The sequence below is a fragment of the Pieris napi genome, chromosome 14 (genome assembly GCF_905475465.1).
Source record: "Pieris napi chromosome 14, ilPieNapi1.2, whole genome shotgun sequence".
Classification (NCBI taxonomy): Eukaryota; Metazoa; Arthropoda; class Insecta; order Lepidoptera; family Pieridae; genus Pieris; species Pieris napi.
Window position 1 is genome coordinate 6,109,976 of NC_062247.1, and position 25,917 is coordinate 6,135,892.

Here is a 25,917-nt window from a genome sequence, read left to right on the forward strand (position 1 = left end):
GTAGTAATAACATTGTTTTATCTACAAGACAGCAAAAAATGTAATAGTAAATCTTCATTTTTCTTTCATATCTGTTAAGGTGATATCAGACGGTTCACTCGAATGATTGTTCACTCGAGTGAATGCTTAATTATTTTTCATTCTATGTTCACACGGCTAAGACGAAATGATACAGAAATGAACATTCATTGTTCTTTCTTTTAAATATGTCATCGAATGAAGTCGTACGTCTTGGAATTAGTTTAATTTGTGATCATTTAATCAAAGATTTGACAAAAAAGAAGCAAAGAAAACGTCGAAGGTGGTGGGTGCGACCATGGATTGAAAGAAGAAATTTATTTAAAAAAAAAAAGTAATGAATTTTGATCGTTCCACTTGAACACCATTTTGCCGCATGAAAACAATATAATAACACACAGAAAAAAAAGTTATAATTTCGTCGACAACGTGATGTCCGTCGGCTACAGGACTCGAAACAAAATGGCCGAATCCGAATGAACGTTCTCTCAGTGTTCAGACCGTTCATTTCTCGTTCATTCGGAGTGGGAATGAAAGATACCGGATGCCAATATCCAACACTGTTGGATCGGTTCACTAATGAATTCATTCGGCACTCGTGTTTCATTTTTTGTTCAGACATTTCATTTCGAGTGAAATGTACCGAATGAAAGGTGAAAATGAACAAAAAATGAACCGTCTGATATCACCTTTAGGGTCAGCCATCGAAGTGAAACGTTGAAAGAACGTAAAATAAAAGACCACTTTTCTTGGCATAACAAGACATTCAGTCGAGGTCACTTCATGTTTATTCTAACATAATTAAAATTTTTATATTCTTAACTAATCCACAGAAAACATTTTTACTTTGAAGTTCGGTGTTACTTCTGTTTCTTTAAAATATATAATAAAACTCTTTTACGGTTTATGAAGGCGTTGTGCTGTCTACATTAAATGGATAAAAACTGTAAGGTTAGTAATCTTCTCTATAATTACTAAAGAAAATATATTTAACTAGTAAAACATATTTGTGCGGGCAAAATTTAGTCGCATATTCAATCTGTAACTGAGGTAGACAAAGTTATAAACGGTAACATAAGGCAAATCTTAAAGATAAAATATTTGTATGAAAAATCTTAGATTTTGACGTAACCATGGTGGAATAAGTTTTATATACAAATTTATGACGACGTATTTAAAAAAAAACAAATATAATTTATTCCTATGGGTAATTTATTGTACTTTATAAGTAAAAAGATTAATGTTTCTAATTCTAAATTTACATTTACTGCTAGTTCTGAAATCAAGAGCGTAAAACGGACGAGAAGAACAGGCAATAAATTCTCCGTCACTCTTTTAAACCACCTTTTTACAAAATATTTTTAAGCAACTGCAACCATAACATCATGCTCCTAATCACGTGACAAAGAAGTTATTTATTTCAATATAATAGTGAATAAATAAATAATCGATATCAGCAAGGCACGGTAAAGTAAGTATGCACTTACATTAATCAACAACAAGTATCAAGGTGAATTAAGACGACACTTAATACTCTGTTAAATTCGTAGAACACTCAGAAAGCAAAGAAAAAAGGAGGTATAAGTTCAGCGCTTTCTGGAATTTCTTATATCTTTTGAAACTTGTATAAATTTTCGTGAATGACATTAAAGTATCCAACCGAGAATTTGTTAATTTTATTCAGTATACTGTAATAAACTTTAATAGAGTTCTCAAAGTTATTTAAAGATCTTCCGGGTGAAATTAAACAATGAAATCTGGAGGTAATAAAGGAAAACGCCGAGTCATTTTCAAAATGACTTCAAACCTCGAAACAAGAGGTTGTCATTTCGATATGATTTTTTTGTATTAAGTTACATTCTTCAAATTGTGAATAAGATCAAACGATTGTACATAAAAACGGGTTATCTTTGATTAAGCGTGCTATTTTCAACCATGAAAACTCCTTCAAACAACCTCGTCCTAGGTGCGTAGCAACTTGAATTGCCTTTCAAGGCAACGGCAACTACCTTACAACTATTACGATGAGTAAAATTTAACTAATCTGGTACTAAGTTTTATTGATTTATTACTTATTCACACACAAAAGATGTCATGTACTGTACATAGTCAGCAGATGCGATGGTGGAATTAAAAATTAATGGTAACGACATAATATAAAAAGCTTAGTAAGCGTATTCAAAATGGCAGTCAGTATTTGACTTTGTAATGGAACTCACGTAAAAATATTTTTGTCCGTTAGAGTCAATCTTTCACTTAGGTTATGTAAACTATTAATACCAGAACTGCTAACGAGAGCTTTAAAAGTTGCCTTTTACGTTAATTAAAATTGATCCGTATGTTAAGCGGCTTAGCTTATGCTACAAAGTACACGTTGTTTCGAGGTAATCATTTAGGAAATTCACGTTTTCAGATTTTAGTTTACGTACGTTCCCATGTTACCTACACATTGAGTATTTTTTTTAAACTTTAACAAAAACACATTCTTGTAACAATCACTTAGTTTATGCTACTACATGACAAATAATGTTTCCGTTATAATACACTATTATCATCGTATTTCATGTTGGGTAGTGTAAAACAAATATATTACATTAGTGTTCCTCTTGAAAGTTTAAGTTTAGAACACTAAACTTTCTAATATCTAATATTTCCGATAAATAGAAAGACGGTATGTGTCCGTGGTAATGAAGACTGATTTTGAAAAGCGTACATAGTGTAAAAATTCAAAAATGTATATAAGAAATACTGCATTTGGCATCAGCTATTTTCGAATAATAACAACAATTTGGTAGCTACGTTATCTCGACAATACGTTGCAATGAATAATTTGCATTTATAACTTTTGCTTGTCCATATAATTACAAATAACAACAGTGATGATAAATGCTATCAATCTTTTTTAATACATATATGTGGAACCTTTAGTGGCCGTAGGTTATTATTTTCTCAAGGTAAATACATAGTAAAAAAAGTAATAGTTGTTAACTTGGCATACAGCCTACCTTAATAGCATTAAGTTAACCTTAAATTAAGAGTAATTGACTCTTCTTGTATGTTAAAATAATATAAAAATATTACCAATTATAAAGTTAGCCACTACTTAATTTTTTATGTACTTATGTCCTATAATTATAGTGATCATTACAAAAAGGTATGTTTCGATGGCAATCGAACCAATATTTATGATACATCCTTCTTCAATCAGGTTTTTAATAAAGCCCGAAATATATTGTTTGATTGTGTTCGAATCTGACTACAAATAATAACCCAGCCTATATTTGCTAAATTCTGATTAAACATCGGGGTTAGTTACGTAACTTAACTGTTTAGTTCTAAATTTAATACAGGCTACCTAATTCGGCTCTTCAAAATTATGTATTTGGTAAATCAATTACGTTTGTTTGTACAATATACAATGTAGACAAACGAATGTCTCTACAGCCTCTGGTCAGTACTTCTACTGTATCTGTTTCTTGTACATTCTTTCATAAGGCAAGTAGGTGATCGGCAATCTGAGCCTGATATACGCCGTCAAATTTCTAAATTATGCCGGTTTTCGATATGCATAAATTGATACAAGAAAGTATAACATCAAAAATTGTACACACATACAATTACACATCAAGTATATTAGAACTAAATTAAGCAAGAAGCAATTACAAAAAAAACATTTAATAATAACCAAAAAAGCAATAAAAACTAAAACTAAAAAATAAAATAATTACTAACACTAAATGAAACCTTTAACCTAATTAAGATAAACAAAGTTACGGTAACTTGGAAGACTGTTGTGAAATAAACGCTACCTGCATTTATCATTTGCGATATTACAACAATAACGCGGATTCACAGCTGTGAACGAAGCACTGTAATATAATATCGCCTAATACCTAGTCGCACTTACCGTCGACTCCTATCATAGTGTCCATCAATCAATGACAGGATTGTTTTTAAAGCGATGAGCTAAATCCTGACTGATTTCAGCATTTTTCTTTGAGATGAAACTCAAACGCTAGGAAATTTAAAAAAGAACATAGAATTGTTTTAGCACAAAAATAGTATTTTATGAATCTATTGGATTTTAATACCTATATAGCTACATTACGATTAGTACACTTACTCACTCATATATTGATCGGAACTTTTCTGAGTTCTTGGTGTAGGGGAGAAAAGTTAGTGGCACCATCGTGTGTATGGCGCAAAACTGCCGGGAAAATTATGAAACCCTGGGAAAGTCGAACTGGTTAGGTTTCTCGCATTTTTGATATTTTAGATTTGTATTAGGGAAATAAAATTAGGCTACATTTTACCCTTCGTGCTAAAAAAAACAGTTTTGCGTGGCTGGTTTTTTTAGTACTGTATTTGAAAAAAAAATTGGTAGGTTGCCCCAAGAATCGAGGGAAATAATTTTTAAGTAAAATCAAACTCTGTATGCTTTCACCAAAGCGGAGACGAGCGCAGCGGAGAGAGCGAGTTGAAAGAGTCACATATGAGGCTAGCGAGTTGACCGAGTTTCCCACGGAATTGAAAATGAAAATGTATGAAAATCATCGTTACGAGTATAGCGGAGTCCGTAATGAGTCCGTTCCGCTCGCAGTGGAAGGCGGGCATAAGTATTGGCTCACGGTGCTGTTACGCAAGCTGCAAAGCAGCGAAACGCACTTTTCACCTCGACTTGAGGATTTTGCCAGACGCGAAAGTCTTTTAATCGGTTTTCTAGCACATTTCATATGGCAAAAGTGTTGCCATAACAGAATCTCTCGACTTTAGGGTTATGTCTGCTGTCTGTTATGGATTAGTTATTTCTATTGGTGCATGTAATACGAGTATATGTAACGTAGTTAAACTGTCAACTTCAAAACACCAGACGTTTTTAAGCATTAATAAATAAACTCTTACAAAATTCAGTGCAAGAAATCGTATGTATGGGGAAGAAGGTTCAATATGATGATAAAATATATGACTAATATGAAGTTATACAACTTCAATTGATAATAGGATAAAAGGAACAAACATGATTTTTTTCAGGATGTATGTTAGAATCCGGATTACCAAATTTTTTTATATTACGGTCAATACTTTAGTATGAAATAGTTTAAAAAAGTTATAAAGAACTCTTTATTAAACATTAAAAGCTAAACCTTTCTGCATAGCATACCTTTTCATCATAAAATATGGTAGTGGAAGACAAAACAAAAATTTATCTTAGAATAATGACTAAAGCATCCTCATTAAAACTTAAGTAATTGTGAACAATTTCATAAGACAATTATATATTTCTAAGTCGACCATTAAAATAATAATTGGTGAGCTATTAAAGTTGTGAGAATTGAGTGAACCCTTAAAATTTAATTACAGCAATAAAATTCACGTATAACGGAATTCCAACCCAGTGTGATATGCTCTTTGTTAAATGGGGCTATAATCGGCATCACTCATGAATTATTAAATAACTTGTGCGTGATTGCCTCATAACAATGCATGTTTATGAATATAACTTGCAGTTAATTAATTTAACATAGCAGTTTTGTATATATATTTCCATCCTTCCTCTTCCATAAATATTCATAGAATGATTTTTATTTATTGTGCAGTCAAGACCACATTGCAATTTGGGCTTGATTTATACAAATCATACGTTTCCCATCCTCTCTACATATTTATACTCTGTACTTCTACTAAATAACTCATCTTTGTAACAAATGAATGTTACCAAACTTTGGATATTATCACACATTACTTTACACTTTTTATATAACGGGGCAGGAGGCTCACATGATGTTAAGACCCGAAGTTAAGGCCAGAAGGCTTGCAAGTGCGTTTCCGACCATTTTAGTATATATGTTGTTTCAAATATATATATGTAAACTTTAAAGTTTCATAATATAAATTAAACATATGCATTAAAGATAGTTGAAATGTGAACAAATGTGAACAAAAAACCTCCGGGTAACGCAGAAGATAATGAAGGGTGATAGAACAATTTTATATAGCCTATCCATTAGACAAACATTATGTTGACGAGGGTAACCGTGATCCGAAGTATCATGACAGGCGATAGCATTCCCCGGGGATCCTTATTGTTGATATATAAAAGGGTAACCCACTTTTATACATGCGTGTGGTATAAAATAAACTCATTTGCGTTTCACCGTGGTTCGTTGGAATTCGACCGCTATGCGACGTACATGACCTCAACATGAATGCCGACAGCATTACTTTCAGTACATCTCTAATTACACACGCAGTATATATAGCATAACTTAAAATAAAAAAACCCTAAATTTAAAACCTAATCTTAAAATTGAAATCGCGAGAGTATTGGTTATACTGATTTTTTATCAAAAGAGTATAATTGTAATGTACTGTTTTATACAAACAAAAGCACGAAACTGGAATATACAGAAAAAAATATTTTTTAATTTTGTATTTACTTAATGTGTTCCGAAATCAGTGACAGTTCATGAAATCAATTTACACTGAACATATTCAAAATTCATACAAAGTTCTCGCAAAACAATTATTTGGTAACTAATGCTATGATACCTGGAGACCTCAGTAGTAGTACATTAATATTCCTGTAAGTAGGGCAGCAAAATCTCACATCTTAACGGATATAAAGTAGATAAAACGTATACCATTTGTCTGATAGGAATTATTATCTTCTTCTTAACGGATATAAATTAGAGAAACTTTATCAGATTTATCTGATAGGGATTTTTCACCAATTATCGCGTTAGAAGTCAAATTACAATTTTGTGATCAAGCTTGGGTAAAACCGCAAATGCAATCGCATCGTTACCTCGGATCTGTATGCGAATACAACGCTCCGCAGTATAGCTGCAGTACGGCCTTAATATTACTTATGCACAACGTATCTTATAAAATTACTAGCTGTGGGTCTTAGTTCGTGTGGAAATGTATCCGGGAAAAAGTTACTATACCATAATCAGCCCCGCCATCATCTTACGCAAAAAAGCATTTCCTCGATCTATATTTTAATTCAATTCATATAATCAGTTGCAATAAATTAAAGGCTAGGCTAAGGCTTATAATACAATTATAATATTCGGATAACCACGAGTCAAGTCGAGTAACATCTTACAATTTACTCAAAATCAGTGTGTTTATTCTCTATAGAATAGAGTGTGGTTTACATTACATTTGAGTTATGTGAAATGTGTAAATGTTTTAATTTCATTCCTTACTAAACGATTCAGGTAATGCGTTCAATTTTAAAGGGTCTACGAGGTAACGAGTTCAGAGATCTCCTTTGGCACGTGCGCTTCCAATTTCAGGCATTCATTTACAAACTATCCCAATTCTGTATTGACTGGGATTTCGTGACTTTGTTACAAAACAGGAAATTTGTATTCAATACAAAGGCAAACATGGATCTATGCAATAGAGTTGAAGTTCAGTTGGAGATTTTACACAATTGTAAAGTTGCATTCTTTTTACTTTTTTTTTTCAATAATTTATTTCTGAACTTCATTTTGTTGGCACCAATGGTGTCTGGAATTTATAAATGTATTATAATATTATGGGTAATAATATGGTGTGACTTATTAAGTAAATAAATTTGAGACTACTCATTTCAGTAGCTTGTATATAAAAGATACATATCTTTAGACTTTACAACCAACGTCGGTCTTGCAAATATTTAAACCTCTACAAACTTGTTACTTTCTGAAGCACAAGAATAATAAATACGAAGTAACTTTTAAAAAGAGAAAAACAACTGAGTAGTGTCTTTCTTTGCTGTACTTTCTTATTTGGTTATAAATTTTTATCTTTCGATTACCTCGTGTTGCACGGTATTGGGCCAGCGAAATTATTTTTTTCGGGTAGGGAGAAAACTGACTTAAAATGCCAATGAAATTATACAATAATATGTCTGCCCCATGCTTCACTATGACTTTATGGAACTTGAAAAAAAAAAAAAAAATTAACGTGTTTCATATAAATATTTTGTAACAACAAATAACTATTATATATCATTTAATAATAACCAAAATAGCAATAAAAACTAAAAAATAAAATAATAACTAAAACTAAATGAAACCTTAAACCTAATTAAGATAAACAAAGTTACGGTAACTTGGAAGACTGTTGTGAAATAAATTTAAGAATTTGATTGCAACGCTGCCTGCATTTATCATTTGCGATATTACAACAGTAACGCGGCTTCACAGCTGTGAACGAAGCACTGTAATATAATATCGCCTAATACCTAGTCGCACTTACCGTCGACTCCTTTCATAATGTCCATCAATCAATGACAGGATTGTTTTTAAAGCGATGAGCTAAATCCTGACTGATTTCAGCATTTTTCTTTGAGATGAAACTCAAACGCTAGGAGATTTCAAAAAGAACATAGAATTGTCTTAGCACAAAAATAGTATTTTATGAATCTACCTATTGGATTTTAATACCTATATATATATAAATATATATAAAGCTACATTACGAGTACACTTACTCACATATTGTAGTACACTCATACATTGATCGGAACTTTTCTGAGTTCTTGGTGTAGGGGAGAAGAGTGAGTGGCACCTTCGTGTGTATGGCGCAAAACCGCCGGGAAAATTATGAAACCCTGGGAAAGTCGTCGAAACTGTTTAGGTTTCACGGAAAACAAAACCGTCGCGTACGCATTTTAGATTTGTAGAGTGCCATTAATAAGGGAAATAAAATTAGGCTACATTTTACCCTTCGTGCCCCAGCCACGTAAAACTGTATTTTTGGTAGGTTGTATATATTATAGTTGTATAGGTTGCCCCAAGAATCGAGGGAAATAATTTTTAAGTAAAATCAAACTCTGTATGGGGAAGTTTTATAACATTGATATGATAATTGATAATATTATTATCAATGTGCGAATGAAATCAGTACAAAAAAACGACAACTGTTTTGTATTAACATCAGAATTGGTTGGAATACCTTTTTCGCATATTATTCTATGGAGCCATTAATAGGTATGTTAGGGCGTTTAGACTTACTGCAGTATTTTTATTGCGGAATTTTCAAGTCTTCATACGTGGAGTTGTCAACATTTTAATATTAAGTATTGGCTCACGGTGCTGTCACGCAAGATGCAAAGCAGCGAAACGCACTTTTCACCTCGACTTGAGGATTTTGCCGACGCGAAAGTCTTTTAATCGGTTTTCTAGCACATTTCATATGGCAAAAGTGTTGCCACCACAGAATCTCCCGACTTAAGGGTTATGTCTGCGGTTATGGATTAGTTATTTCTATTGGTGCATGTAATATACGTAACGTAGTCAAATTGTCAACTTCAAAACACCAGAGGTTTTTAAGCATTAATAAATAAACTCTTACAAAACGCAGTGCAAAAAATCGAATGTATGGGGAAGAAGGTTCAATATGATACTAAAATATATGACTAATAAGAAGTTATACAACTTCAATTGGTAATAGGTTAAAAGGAACAATCAGGATTTTTTTCTCTTCCCCTTTTCTATTTTACCTTGTATGTTAGAATCCGGATTACCAATTTTTTTTTAAATTACGATCAAAACTGTAGTATTACCTGAAATCGTTAAAAAAATATAAATAACTCTTTATTAAAAATTAAAAGCTAAACCTTTGTGAATAGCATACCTTTTCGTCATAAAATATGGTAGTGGAAGACAAAACAAAAATTTATCTTAGAATAATGACTAGCATCCTCATTAAAACTTAAGTAATTGTGAACATTTTCATAAGAAAATTATATATTTCTAAGTCACCATTAAAATAATAATTGGTGAGCTATTAAAGTTGTGAGAATTGAGTGAACCCTTAAAATTTAATTACAGCAATAAAATTCACGTATAACGGAATTCCAACCCAGTGTGATATGCTCTTTGTTAAATGGGGCTATAATCGGCATCACTCATGAATTATTAAAAAACTTGTGCGTGATTGCCTCATAACAGTGCATGTTTATGAATATAACTTGAATATAACTGATCCGGCAAACGTCGTTTTGCCAGGGGTTGATCGTAGAGGGGTTGTATGTGTTTTTTAATGCTGTATCATAAAAAATTAAAAAATCATCTAAAAATAAAAATTAGGGGTGGACTACCCTTAACATTTAGGGGGATGAAAAATAGATCTTGTCCGATTCTCAGACATACCCAATATGCACACAAAATTTCATGAGAATGTCAATGGTCAAGCCGTTTCGGAGGAGTTTAACAACAAACACCGCGACACGAGAATTTTATATATTAGATTTCCATCCTTCCTCTTCCATAATTGATCATAGAAAGATTTTTATTTATTGTGCAGACAAGACCACATTGCAAATTTGGTCTTGCTTATACAAATTATACGTTTCCCATCCTCTCTACATATTTATACTCTGTACTTCTACTAAATAACTCATCTTTATAACAAATGAATGTTACCAAACTTTGGATATTATCACACTTTACTTTACACTTTTTTTATATAACGGGGCAGGAGGCTCACATGATGTTAAGACCCGAAGTTAAGGCCAGAAGGCTTGCAAGTGCGTTTCCGACCATTTTAGTATACATGTTGTTTCAAATATATATATATATATAAACTTTAAAGTTTCATAATATAAATTAAACATATGCATTAAAGATAGTTGAAATGTGAACAAATGTGAACAAAAAACCTCCGGGTAACGCAGAAGATAATGAAGGGTGATAGAACAATTTTATATAGCCTATCCATTAGACAAACATTATGTTGACGAGGGTAACCGTGATCCGAAGTATCATGACAGGCGATAGCATTCCCCGGGGATCCTTATTGTTGATATATAAAAGGGTAACCCACTTTTATACATGCGTGAGGTATAAAATAAACTCATTTGCGTTTCACCGTGGTTCGTTGGAATTCGACCGCTATGCGACGTACATGACCTCAACATGAATGCCGACAGCATTACTTTCAGTACATCTCTAATTACACACGCAGTATATATTATCATAACTTAATTTAAAAAAATTAAATTGAAAACCTAATTTTAAAATTGAAATCGCGAGAGTATTGGTTAAACTGATTTTTTATCAAAAGAGTATAATTGTAATGTACTGTTTTATACAAACAAAAGCACGAAACTGGAATATACAGATTTTTTTTTTATTTATTTTGTATTTACTTAATGAGATCCGAAATAAGTGACAGTACCTACCTACATGAAATCAATTTACACTGAATAAACAGACATTCAAAATGCATACAAAGTTCTCGCAAAACAATTATTTGGTTACTTATGCTATGATACCTGGAGACCTCAGTAGTAGTACATTATTCCTGTAAGTAGGGCATCAAAATCTCACATCTTAACGGATATAAAGTAGATAAAACGTATACCATTTGTCTGATAGGAATTATTATCTTCTTTGTAACGGATATAAATTAGGGAAACTTTATCACTTATAATACCACAAGAGGTTCCCTGCAAACAAATATAGTCGTCATGACGACTATATTAATTGTTTGCAACGAACCTATCGGGAAATATCGGATAATTTTGAAGCTCGTGTGGTATTCGGGGGATTATTTTTCCGACCCAAATGTCGGCCAATAGAATTGCACCATGAGACGAAATGTACAGTTAACAAATAAGAATTTCATAATGAATAAAACAACTACTTAATACTTTTCTTGAAGCAACGACCAGAGAAAATTTTCACAAAAAATTATCAGTATAATACCATGTAGGTTGTACCACGTGACGTCGAATGGTGCAATTCTATTGGCCGATATTTGGGTCGGAAAAATAATCAGATTTATCTGATAGGGATTTTTCACCAATTATCCCGTTAGAAGTCAAATTACAATTTTGTGATCAGGCTTGGGAAAAACCGCAAATGCAATCGCATCGTTACCTCGGATCTGTATGCGAATACAACGCTCCGCAGTATAGCTGCAGTACGGCCTTAATATTACTTATGCACAACGTATCTTATAAAATTACTAGCTGTGGGTCTTAGTTCGTGTGGAAATGTATCCGGGAAAAAGTTACATACCATAATCAGCCCCGCCATCATCTTACGCAAAAAAGCATTTCCTCCATCTATATTTTAATTCAATTCATATAATCAATTGATTGGCTAAGGTTTATAATACAATTATAATATTCGGATAACCACGAGTCAAGTCGAGTAACATCAACTAGTTAAAACTTACTCAAATTCAGTGTGTTTATTCCGTATAGAATAGAGTGTGGTTTACATTACATTTGAGTTATGTGAAATGTGTAAATGTTTTAATTTCATTCCTTACTAAACGATTCAGGTAATGCGTTCAATTTTAAAGGGTCTACGAGGTAACGAGTTCAGAGATCTCCTTTGGCACGTGCGCTTCCAATTTCAGGCATTCATTTACAAACTATCCCAATTCTGTATTGACTGGGATTTCGTGACTTTGTTACAAAACAGGAAATTTGTATTCAATACAAAGGCAAACATGGATCTATGCAATAGAGTTGAAGTTCAGTTGGAGATTTTACACAATTGTAAAGTTGCAATCTCTTTAGGTTTTTTTTTTGACGTGACAACGTCTTATAATTCGATGGAGGCGGCTGCATGCACGAAAAAACATGACTCATGCGGCGTTACCTTACTCTGAGGCGTTATCTTGCTCTGAGGCGTTACCTCGCTCTGAGGCGTTACCTCGCTCTGAGGCGTTCCATTTAAAATTGACATAATTGTAAAGGGTCTATCAATAGGGACTTCCGAACTTTTACAGTTGATAGCGGCCATCTTGTTGAAACAACATATGTCAAATTGGCTGTCATTTATTCAGACTGTTTTGACAAATCACCATGGATGGATATAGCGTTCAACAACACGTGCATATGATAAAATTGTTTTATCAAAATGGGTGTTCTGTTCGGGCAACATTCCGCGCGCTTCGCCCATTTTACGGGCGCCATAATCGTCCTACCGAGAGGACTATTCGCAGTGTGGTGGATAAATTTGAGTCCATTGGTTCAGTAAACGATCAACCAACACCCGTACGTCGACGAAACGCAAGATCTACCGAAAACATCGCCGCTGTCCGTGAGAGCATGCAGGAGAATCCGAGGCAGTCGATTTCGCGTCGCTCACAAGAACTCGGCCTTTCACAGACCACAACTTGGCGAATTTTGCGTCGTGACTAGGGCCTGCACCCGTACAAAATTCAACTGACCCAGGAGCTGAAGGTAAACGACCATAGACAAAGACTTGTCAATGGTCAAAGTGTTCGCTGAATGGGCTCTGGAGCAGTTGGCAACTGACCCTAATTTTCATCGAAAAATCATCTTCAGCGATGAGGCCCATTTTTGGATGAATGGGTACGTGAACAAACAAAATTGTCGAATTTGGGCCGATACAAATCCACATGAGATCCAAGAGCGTCCAAGGCATCCCGAAAAAGTCACTTGTTGGTGTGGATTTTGGGCTGGCGGCATCATCGGTCCATATTTCTTTGAAAACGACGTTGGCCAGGCCATCACCGTAAACGGAGAGCGCCATAGGTCGATGATTACCAACTTCTTGTGGCCTGAATTGGATGATATGGACACCAACGACATGTGGTTTCAACAGGACGGCGCTACGTGCCACACAGCTCATGCCACATTGGACATTCTGCTTGAGCGGTTCGATGGCATGGTCATCTCACGTGGAGATGATGTGAACTGGCCACCGAGATCGTGCGATTTGACCCCATTAGACTACTTGTTGTGGGGTTTTCTTAAGTCGCAAGTCTATGCGAATAAGCCACAAACCACAGCGGCCCTCAAAGCCAACATAACCCATGCCATCGGTCAAATTCAGCCAGATTTATGCACCAGCATCATGGAAAATTGGACATTTCGGATGCGCGCCACCCAGAGAAGCCGGGGCGGACATTTGAACGATGTTATATTCCACACATAATAAAAATTGTTGATGATATCTAACACAAATTTTGTTTTATTTAAATTTGAAGATAGGAAGCCCTTAATGAAAGACCCTTTATTTATGCGTACAAATAAATGTAACTTGATCAATTCAATTGTGATTTCCATTTACCTCCTTCTCTATATCCATACAAAATACCTATCAAAATAATAATTTTTTTTTTTTTTAAATGCAACCATCCCATCAATATTTTTTTATGACGTTGTCACGTTCATCTATCGTCAGTAAACCGACTTTACAGACAACCGATTTTTTTTCGAGGATTTCGAGGTAACGACCTCCTCCAATGAGAACCAGTGTTCTCTTGTATCGTATCTAATATATACTGTCAGAATAATTTTGGACGCAGTCATTCGCAAGTCGCAGATTCGTCATTGCTCAATAATATTAAAATACTTCTAATAATAGACCTTTTTTTTTTAAATAGAGCGCATCGTGCAATCAGTCTTCTGACTATGAGCAGATCAGTTGTAGGATCATTTGCGGGTGGAGATATTCCTCGTTAGGAATATATATCATAATAATATTAGCTCAGTCAATGCTGCTGAGCTCCAGGGTTCTTCGTCTTTTGAGTCGGTTTATATACTCCGGTAGGGTGAGTTGAACAGCTAGGTGGTAAGGATGATTTTCCAACCTAGTCTTGTACTTCTGAGCGTATACTTTTATTTCCTCCTTGACTGTAGGTATGCCTAGGTGTTCATGTACTTCAGCGTTTCTTATGAACCATGGCGGATTGCTGATTTGTTTAAGGATGTAATTTTGTGTTCTTTGAATTTTAGTTTTGTTAGTCACATGTAGCACCCCACAATTGTATCCCGTAGGTCCACACGGGTTTTATAACTATAATTATAATAATAGACCTAAAAAAATATATTCGTTATTTTTAACTAAGTAGAGAAAATCAACACCTTGTTTTCAATGCCCTTTCGACATACCTCAGTGCATATGGTAATAATCTTCAACGTATACTTCTTCATTTTCATAAAACCTCATTTTGAACCATTGTTCCAACAACTACCTACATTGTGGCAAGCACAATACGACTGAAACAATGCCTGACGAGTGTTAATAAGTTCTTAAATAAAATAAGTATTTCTCGCTTATGTTTCGGACATCAATCGTTGATAGGAAAACGTAAACATACTCTTTATATTATATGTAGCGAGAACCTAATAAACGTCAGTTCGCAAAATAAATAAATTTCTATATTACGTAATACCGAATAATAATTCACTTTACTTAGTATGTCCTGACCGATATGAAAGTACTGAGTATAAACTATTTATAGTAGGGCTATGTATACTACACTTATTAATTAGTCCTTTGAAAAAAAATATTCGTCTAGCTGATAGAAACTGACATTTTCTTAGAGATCACATCAAATTATTACCTATTTGAAATTTTTGGCTAAATAAATACCAATAGAAATAGTAAGTACAAAAATATAAAACTTATTTTATATTAGAGTGCTCATTTGTAAAACACCTGATTTGGCGATAAAAATATTGATAGGGCATTTTACAGCCGTCATTTGTTACATAAAAACGAAACACGGCAAATGAATGTTGTACTAGCACGCACTCCAATTTCAAATTACAGACCATATTATTACCAAGGGCAATAATTCAAGTCAAGAAATATTTTATGGAAAATTACTTACACTATCAAACATCAGATCATAATTTAAGCCTCGTACACCTAAAAATTAATAATCGAGGAAATTATTTATTGCAAACCACGTGAGAATGCAATATTAAATATAATTACAATTAATTTCACTCCTTAACACACGAATAGTTGCACTGAAAAATAATACAGATAAAAGTTAAATGTGTGTTCATTACTTTCATTATATCCTGAGAATAGTTATTTGTTGTTACAAAATATTTATATGAAACACGTTAAATTTTAATTTTTTTTTTCAAGTTCCATAAAGTCATAGTGAAGCATGGGGCAGACATATTATTGTATAATTTCATTGGCATTTTAAGTCAGTTTTCTCCCTACCCGAAAAAAATAATTTCGCTGGCCCAATACCGTGCAACACGGGGTAATCGAAAAATAAAAATTTAAAACCAAATAAGAATGTACAGCCCTGCGATTCTGTAACTCACTTCACGAACTCACACAGCGGTTTTCGCATCGGCGGTCGCTCTCAAATCAGTCGTGAAGCAGTCATTTTATGATTTGGCATTCTGAAAAGGTGGGAGCTTGTACTTTATTGTTTATCAGAATGCCAAATCATAAAATGACTGCTTCACGACTGATATCAGAGAGACCGCCGATGCGAAAACCGCTGTGTGAGTTCGTGAAGTGAGTTACAGAATCGCAGGGCTGTACATTCTTATTTGGTTTTAAATTTTTATTTTTCGATTACCCCGTGTTGCACGGTATTGGGCCAGCGAAATTATTTTTTTCGGGTAGGGAGAAAACTGACTTAAAATGCCAATGAAATTATACAATAATATGTCTGCCCCATGCTTCACTATGACTTTATGGAACTTGAAAAAAAAAATTAAAATTTAACGTGTTTCATATAAATATTTTGTAACAACAAATAACTATTCTCAGGATATAATGAAAGTAATGAACACACATTTAACTTTTATCTGTATTATTTTTCAGTGCAACTATTCGTGTGTTAAGGAGTGAAATTAATTGTAATTATATTTAATATTGCATTCTCACGTGGTTTGCAATAAATAATTTCCTCGATTATTAATTTTTAGGTGTACGAGGCTTAAATTATGATCTGATGTTTGATAGTGTAAGTAATTTTCCATAAAATATTTCTTGACTTGAATTATTGCCCTTGGTAATAATATGGTCTGTAATTTGAAATTGGAGTGCGTGCTAGTACAACATTCATTTGCCGTGTTTCGTTTTTATGTAACAAATGACGGCTGTAAAATGCCCTATCAATATTTTTATCGCCAAATCAGGTGTTTTACAAATGAGCACTCTAATATAAAATAAGTTTTATATTTTTGTACTTACTATTTCTATTGGTATTTATTTAGCCAAAAATTTCAAATAGGTAATAATTTGATGTGATCTCTAAGAAAATGTCAGTTTCTATCAGCTAGACGAATATTTTTTTTCAAAGGACTAATTAATAAGTGTAGTATACATAGCCCTACTATAAATAGTTTATACTCAGTACTTTCATATCGGTCAGGACATACTAAGTAAAGTGAATTATTATTCGGTATTACGTAATATAGAAATTTATTTATTTTGCGAACTGACGTTTATTAGGTTCTCGCTACATATAATATAAAGAGTATGTTTACGTTTTCCTATCAACGATTGATGTCCGAAACATAAGCGAGAAATACTTATTTTATTTAAGAACTTATTAACACTCGTCAGGCATTGTTTCAGTCGTATTGTGCTTGCCACAATGTAGGTAGTTGTTGGAACAATGGTTCAAAATGAGGTTTTATGAAAATGAAGAAGTATACGTTGAAGATTATTACCATATGCACTGAGGTATGTCGAAAGGGCATTGAAAACAAGGTGTTGATTTTCTCTACTTAGTTAAAAATAACGAATATATTTTTTTAGGTCTATTATTATAATTATAGTTATAAAACCCGTGTGGACCTACGGGATACAATTGTGGGGTGCTACATGTGACTAACAAAACTAAAATTCAAAGAACACAAAATTACATCCTTAAACAAATCAGCAATCCGCCATGGTTCATAAGAAACGCTGAAGTACATGAACACCTAGGCATACCTACAGTCAAGGAGGAAATAAAAGTATACGCTCAGAAGTACAAGACTAGGTTGGAAAATCATCCTTACCACCTAGCTGTTCAACTCACCCTACCGGAGTATATAAACCGACTCAAAAGACGAAGAACCCTGGAGCTCAGCAGCATTGACTGAGCTAATATTATTATGATATATATTCCTAACGAGGAATATCTCCACCCGCAAATGATCCTACAACTGATCTGCTCATAGTCAGAAGACTGATTGCACGATGCGCTCTATTTAAAAAAAAAAGGTCTATTATTAGAAGTATTTTAATATTATTGAGCAATGACGAATCTGCGACTTGCGAATGACTGCGTCCAAAATTATTCTGACAGTATATATTAGATACGATACAAGAGAACACTGGTTCTCATTGGAGGAGGTCGTTACCTCGAAATCCTCGAAAAAAAATCGGTTGTCTGTAAAGTCGGTTTACTGACGATAGTTGAACGCGACAACGTCATAAAAAATATTGATGGGATGGTTGCATTTTTTAAAAAAAAAGTGTGTGTATGTCAGCTACGACGCACGATTGGAGTTTACTCTTTACGAACGATAATTATGATATATATATCGAATAGAAAAAAAGGGTAAATGAACGCAACTGCTAAAATGATAAGAGAAACAAACATATATCTGTAATTATTCGGATTATTTATATTACTTCAATAAAGCGTATTACATAAAGTATGTTACAAAACAATATAAATAAAAAAATCGGTTGTCTGTAAAGTCGGTTTACTGACGATAGTTGAACGCGACAACGTCATAAAAAATATTGATGGGATGGTTGCATTTTTAAAAAAAAAAGTGTGTGTATGTCAGCTACGACGCACGATTGGAGTTTACTCTTTACGAACGATAATTATGATATATATATCGAATAGAAAAAAAGGGTAAATGAACGCATCTGCTAAAATGATAAGAGAAACAAACATATATCTGTAATTATTCGGATTATTTATATTACTTCAATAAAGCGTATTACATAAAGTATGTTACAAAACAATATAAATAATAATAATAATAAACGAGTCTATAATTTAAAATAAGTCTTGATTTCTATACAAAACGGCACGAACGACTTCCATACTTTATAAGCTGTGATGTTAGCTGCTGTCCCAGGATTATAGGTTCGGCTTGTATCAAATGCACTGCAGAACAAAGATGGCGATAATGTTCTGTGGCTGTCGACCATATTTTCATACTAAAGGTGGTAAGAATATAATATGTTTTTATAATATAAATGTTTGTAGTAGTAATAAAACGTACCTACATCATCTATGCCCAAATAGGATTTTCTTTCTGTGACCAAAGTTACCTTTATAGTAAGAGAAGAATAAGAATGAACAATCTTTTTAGTTTTAATTTCACTGACCATTACTATTGACAAAACTCTATGGCACGCTAGACAATCTACTTTTATTTTTTACACCTGTCAACACTGACAATGTTGTAACGTGGCTGTCAAAACGTGAATTCAAAATAGAAAAGTCTGTGTAATGTATTCCATCTCATTCTTTTACACGTTCAATCCTACAGATATATACGTTTGTCTCTTTCTACATAACGCCTCAACTTTTCGTGTTACACTTGATTTTACTTCTCATAAAATTTCCGTATTGATTTGAGTTATAAGGCCCGGCCTTATAACTCGAATCGTTTCTTAAGGAGTAAACTCCAAAAATTAAATTTTATTTGTTTGATAGGTATTTTGTATGGATATTTGTACGCATAAATATAATACAATTATGTCAATTTTAAATGGAACGCCTCAGAGCAAGGTAACGCCTCAGAGCGAGGTAACGCCTCAGAGCAAGGTAACGCCTCAGAGCGAGGTAACGCCGCATGAGTCATGTTTTTTCGTGCGTGCAGCCGGCTCCATCGATTTATAAGACGTTGTCACGTCAAAAAATATTATATTACAATTTTACAATTTATTTTTTCTCATCCTCATTATCATACGTCCCCGACATATAGAACAAATTTCTGGAGGTGATTTAAATTTTATAGTAGCATTTACATATTTAGTAATAAGTTCAGGTCGAGGTGGAAGGTGAAGGGTGGAATTTCGTGTTATGCCTCGACGTCCGATGATGAAACTAAGCTGCAGGTATTAATACGAACAACTCATATAAATACTCTGGGCTTATATATTGTATAATCGAAATTGATAATTTAACTTAATTTATACACGGCAATATATCGCATTGTATTTAAATAGCTTAAATTTGAATCCTGCGTTATTACGAACTAACCTTTAAATAGAGATTAAAGTAGTAACAGCACTAACTTTCCGATAGTTTGCCTAAGTATTCGTATCAAATATCGATGATTAAGTATTTGTTGTAAAGTTACTTATGATAACAACAAAGCGTTTTTCACGTTTTCTATAGGTATATATTCTGTACTATTATATATATTATTAATTACTTAAGATGTCATGTGGAACATGGCGATTAAAAAGAGTGGCGGAGAGTTTATAGCCAGTTCTTCTCTTCCGTTCTACGCCCTTGATTTGAGAACTGGCACTAAGTGTAAAATTAGAAGCATTTCATATACATTTCTTTTTTTGACGATCATAAGTGTACATTGTGTTACCTATATGATTAAATGATTTTTGAATTTGAATAGTCTTCAAAAGCAAACGTCGTGTATTTGGATGATTTTTCAGGAGTTTTAAAAATCTTCAAGTTAATTGATAAATTGGATTTGCGTCTTCCTAATTCGGTGTCTTTGACAATGCTGTTGGAACAATAGCGCATTCCAGGAGTTTATATATTTCCTTTTCAACTCCGTTTACGGCAAAGGTAGGCTTTTGTTCGCTATAATTCTGGGATAATACATTCCTGATATCTAAATTCTAGACTCTAGAGGAATTATATTTAATGATATTTAAGTGATTTTTTATATTTATTTACACCAGTGAATTATAATTTCTCAAGATGAGGTATTAAAATAACGAATTTCTGCCATGATATGAGAATAAATTTCTATTACTCTAAGCCCAAGAGATTATTGCTGAGCTTTCGCATAAATTATTTTGGAATGTTTTAATTGTACGAGATAATTATTACGCGCTTTGAGCTTAATATTTATTTCAATGTTTTAAAATATAAAAATTCATAAGTGGCAATTGCTTTTTTTATTTTATTTTGATTGAAAGATAAGCGAGTATTTAATGTGTTTAATAATTATTATAGATTACAAATAGCGAAAATATTCCTACATGACTTATAATTTGTAGGTTATGAGTTCGATTCTCACCCAAACAATAAGAGTTTTGTGTAAAAGACACGAAAGTCCAAACTTCGACTTGAAATAAATGTGTTTGCTAATGAGTAATGGTCTTTTGAAAAGCTAAGCCATTTTTACTAATTAATCCTATATATAGTGTTTTTGTACATGACAATATGTACATAGTGTTTTGTTGTTGCTAAATAAATAAAATCTATATATCAAACCATCGAGTTCAATAACAAATTGTAGTTTGTGTTCACTGTTCATAAAGCAGAATTGGAGCTGAATTCGGATTAAATTGTAAATACAATATCAACAAGCTTTTCTACCCGGTTGATTTGCACCGTGCAATTGTATTTTTATGTTTTCGTCTAGGCCCACAAAACCAACGCACAAGGCCCAACATTTAATACAATACCGTAATAAAACGTAATGAAACAAAATAACATTTGATACATTATCGGAAATTACGTAATATATTCAAACGTATCAAAACCGTTGTAGGAATTCTATGGTTCATCATCTTCATCAGCAGTTCGGCTGCCAAATCGTATTTACCGAAAGCATGAGACACATTTATACTCAAAAATACCAAAATCCCTTCAAATTGGCATATAAAATTTAACATTTTGAGTTTACCAGGGTTCCATGAGCTTCCGACCAAACAAAATACAAATTATCTGCAAAGCCAGAAAATCCGGTTAATTCCTTAGTTTTTAAGTGGGTTAAAAGTGGTGACATATCCGTCGATCCTAATAACTATTTAACAACATTTATCAATAAATTAGCTTATGGTCAAAGTCAATTTAGACGATAACAGACTCGGTGGATTATTTGGCTACGCTGAAAGCTATCGGTTTTAAACTGTATTGATCCCGGGTTCTAATATCTAGGCGCCTCGGTAGGTACTCTATGTAGAGATGTTGGACTAGGTGTTGTATAAACAAACCAAAACAAAACACAATTACTAAATAATAAAAAAAATCGTTTTATAGAGAAAGTATAAGTATTTTTTTTTTACCAAAATTACATTTTTATTTAAATATCTGTGACGTAAGCTTATGTCATTGAATGTTTGAAAGGCGTGTAGGTGATCAATCTTCTGTACCTACAGACCCGGACCTCACGGGTTTTTATTTATATATATACTGTTAGCCAAAGGATGCCCTAGATTAGATTTTGGGAAAATAAAGATATTTAGATTTTTCTAGAACATGGATTTCAATTTCTTAATGTTGTTTCTAGGGTCATCCTCATCGTGGGAGCAGTTTGTAAGGGAATCGTTGGTGCAAGCCGCGTGGCCCGTAGCACTGGCGCCTCCGCCCAGGCGAGCCCTCACTGTTGACCATCAGTAAGTAGACCTGAAAATGTAGTATGTAATAACTCGAAGAATTGAGAAGCCTCTGTTTAACTGATAATTTCGTGTATGGAGATCTTCTCTGACTTACAACTCGAAATATTTAATATCTCGCCAGGAATCGGCCCTAGGATTTATATGCGTAACTTAAGCCTCAAATATGGTTATTAAAATTTAGGTACTAGGTAAAATCAACAATGTTGGTCTATAGAATAAAATATATCTTAAAAAATTTGATATATTAAGTTGTTAAGAATTTGCACTATTTGTTGTCTCTTTTGGGCAATTGATTTGCATCAGCCTTAAGACACTATTTAAAATAATTATAAGACATAATAATTATTAGAATTTGCTACTAAATGTTGGCACCATATAAGACACGCCAAAAAAAGCCCTTCGGTGCTTCGGTGCAAACGATAAATATAATATTTCTACATGACGGGAAACAAAAAAGCTATTCTGATAAGACATTGCTGTTAAATGTAAAAATACGTTTCTATAAAGAGTATAATTTGATTAATTTTAGACAAAACTACAAAGTGGGATATTTCCGTAGCTGACCATATTATGGAATTAGCTTTACTTACACTACTGTGTCAACCAATAGGGTTTTAAGTTCTGCTGCCCGTGCTAATCCAGGTTGAGTTTCTTGTACTGTTAGCTTTACGAGAAATGTATCCTACAGACTGATTATACTAAGTAGCGAAGGATTTGTGAAAAAGCGTTACATTCAGTGTTAAAATTTAGCGTTAACAACGTAAATTAAGCGTTACATAAAAGAGATACTTTGGCGTCTTCGCAAGAAGATCTCGCGTGTCGAGGGAGTATTTTCTTATCATTTTAAATTGAGCGAAAAGGTTCGAACGATGTTCTATTTGTTACATTATATAGTGAGATAGTGGTACCTGATTACTATAGAAACAAGTACATAGTAGTTCTCAGCACTTAAGTCAGCCACAAAAACGTTTAATTTACTGCTAAAAGTATATGCATTTACCACACAATGTCTTAAGCTACAAGCGAAATATTCTAAGAACTGCGTAAACTGGCGTTTATTACGAATTGCCTTAAAATATATCTTTTTATACGATAAAAATTAATATTTATAATTAGTTTTAATCTATATTCTAAAAAATATAATCAATCATGTATTCAGTAGAAGACATCAATAATCGTTTAGGCTCGTTTTACCAACGTTTAATGGTGAGAGTTTCGATCAACAAAGTTTTAATTGTTCATACAATTTCATGACTTCGTACAAATTGTTACAAACTAACACAAATTTATAAATACATACGTATTACGTTAGTCGGATAATTTATAACACAATCGTTTTTGGTTCTATAAAGAATTTTGAATCAAGAGATACAAATATTCTGTAAAAAATATCTTTTAAATATTATACTCATGAATACTCAGAAAATTCAAACTGTAACACCCCATCGTGCCAGGCACGTGCCGCGGCTCTCTTACTAATTATTTCATAATTTTAAGGCAAACTGATTCACAGGCTTCTCTACATAACAAGAATTTTTGTTTCGACAGAAATTGAACAATAAGTTCATGCGCGCTAGTCACTAACAACGACATGGAGGGGCATCATTTGTCTGTATTTAATTCCTTTATTATTAGAGGCTTTATCAAAGTAATTGAATATGTATTATTCTATTCACTATGCGTATAAATAAGTTTATAAAGTTATATTCTAACGAAGGCCTAAGAAGGACCGAAGTTAGGTAACCCTATTTGAAACAATTTAAAACTATCAACTTTTCTAAGTTTCTAGAAAATCCATCTTGGTGCTGGCATCGCAAGTTTTATCTTATATTTTTACTTTAAGATTGATTATCGCATGGCTTTGAAGGACTTTGAAAGACCTAAATACATAATTTTTTATTACAAATACTAAACTAAGCTTCGAACTCATCTGAATATCTAGTCTAAAATATGATATTTTCCTTCACCGCAGAAGTAAGTGTTAATTATGCACCAGGAAAAAAATGCACAGCTGAGCTCTTACTTTGCAACTTCCAATAGCGATACCGACAGCAGCGGTCCTGATTTTAATAATGATTTTGTGTTCCACGCGATGTCAAGGTTACGACATCAGCGCTACGGATATTGAGAGAACTACGTCGAACTAGCATACAAAAATGTCGGGATCGGGTTCGCGTTGGAAGTTACAGGGTATGTCTTTGAACGCACGGCCTCAGAGTTGAGAACCGCACACTTACTCACTGCTACCCTGCTCACGATTAGGTGATATGTTCGTAGATTTTTACAATGACAAAAACTAATAGAAAATTGCAATTTAAATTCGAAAGCAATTTACTTCCTTTTAGAAATGTTTCAAAGTTTTTAAATTTATTAGGCAAATAAACGTATTCCGCTAGCTTACTTTGACTTTTCTTTACATTTTCAAACGATAATATTATTAAAGTTTCTCTAACTACCCTGACAGTTGTACATATTATAGTTAACTAGCGACCCGCCCCGGCTTCGCACGGGTGCAATGCTGATACTAAATACACTACAGAAAAACTGTGCGGCCGGCCGGTACCGCCGCAAACGCTACGTCCCGCAATTTTTAAATCTGTAATATCTTCGAAAATATTCACTTAAATCATACGGTGTAAAGGGCCATATAGATCTATATTAAATGAACAATGTATTCAAGGTATTTAATTGGTTAAGGATTAATGCTGTATTGGTTAAAATCGCTTCGAAAATTAGCCATTATTTGTCGTAAAAAGTAAATGACAAAAAAAAGTTATTGTGGGTTATCCATAAGAGATAGACATATACCATCACGGACTTTTCTGTAGACCTTTTCAATGTGTACAATACTTAGTACATTATTTTGATAAAACTCGTAGGGTTCAGCCTGCGTTTGCAATGTAAGCGGAAAAGATGTAATTATTTACGACATCACATTAGAAACCTCAAAAATAACAGTACTTCTCCACTATTTAATGGATGTTATTATACATATAAACCTTCCTCTTGAATCACTCTATCTATTAAAAAAAACCGCATCAAAATCCGTTGTGTAGTTTCAAAGATTTAAGCATACAAAGGGAAATAGGGACAGAGAAAGCGACTTTGTTTTATACTATGTAGTGATGTTATAGTTCCGTAGTAGTATCAATGGAAAATAGGAAGTGTGCTAAAGATTTGGTTCCTTTACAAGAGACGACTTATAAAGGAACTCTTTTATTACATTATATTTATATACCTTTTTACTTAATCGATGGGTCCGATGTTCATAGAAACAATTAGGAATTTAAACGCGTAACACGTTGAATATGTGCAAGTACATATAATATAAGATTTAACTTGTTAATTTTTTAAGTTAAAAGCATTCCAAAGGATTTCAATGTAAAAGGACATCAAAGATAAGGAAGGGAAATAAAGGAATTTTTATTGCAAGGGGCCGTCATGTTTTTACTCATAAAGTAATGAGTTTACTTCCATGCCTGTAGCTTCCCACAAATTTAAATATTCAGAGGTTTTCGTATGAACTAAAATTGGGTTGAGGGTGGAATGACCTTGATATCTCTGGAGAAAAAGGCTCAACCCGTGTTTATGACTTCCT

At 33.3% G+C, this 25,917-nt stretch overlaps 1 protein-coding gene across 1 annotated transcript in view; it reads left to right on the forward strand.

Annotated features, from left to right (window-relative positions):
- LOC125055941 (GTPase-activating Rap/Ran-GAP domain-like protein 3) overlaps positions 1–25,917 on the forward strand; it is a 143,343-nt gene that overhangs the window by 19,505 nt on the left and 97,921 nt on the right. The window contains exon 2 of the mRNA XM_047658701.1: positions 22,211–22,316. Within this exon, the coding sequence (XP_047514657.1) occupies positions 22,211–22,316 (106 nt within the window). The remainder of the gene's footprint in view (positions 1–22,210; positions 22,317–25,917) is intronic.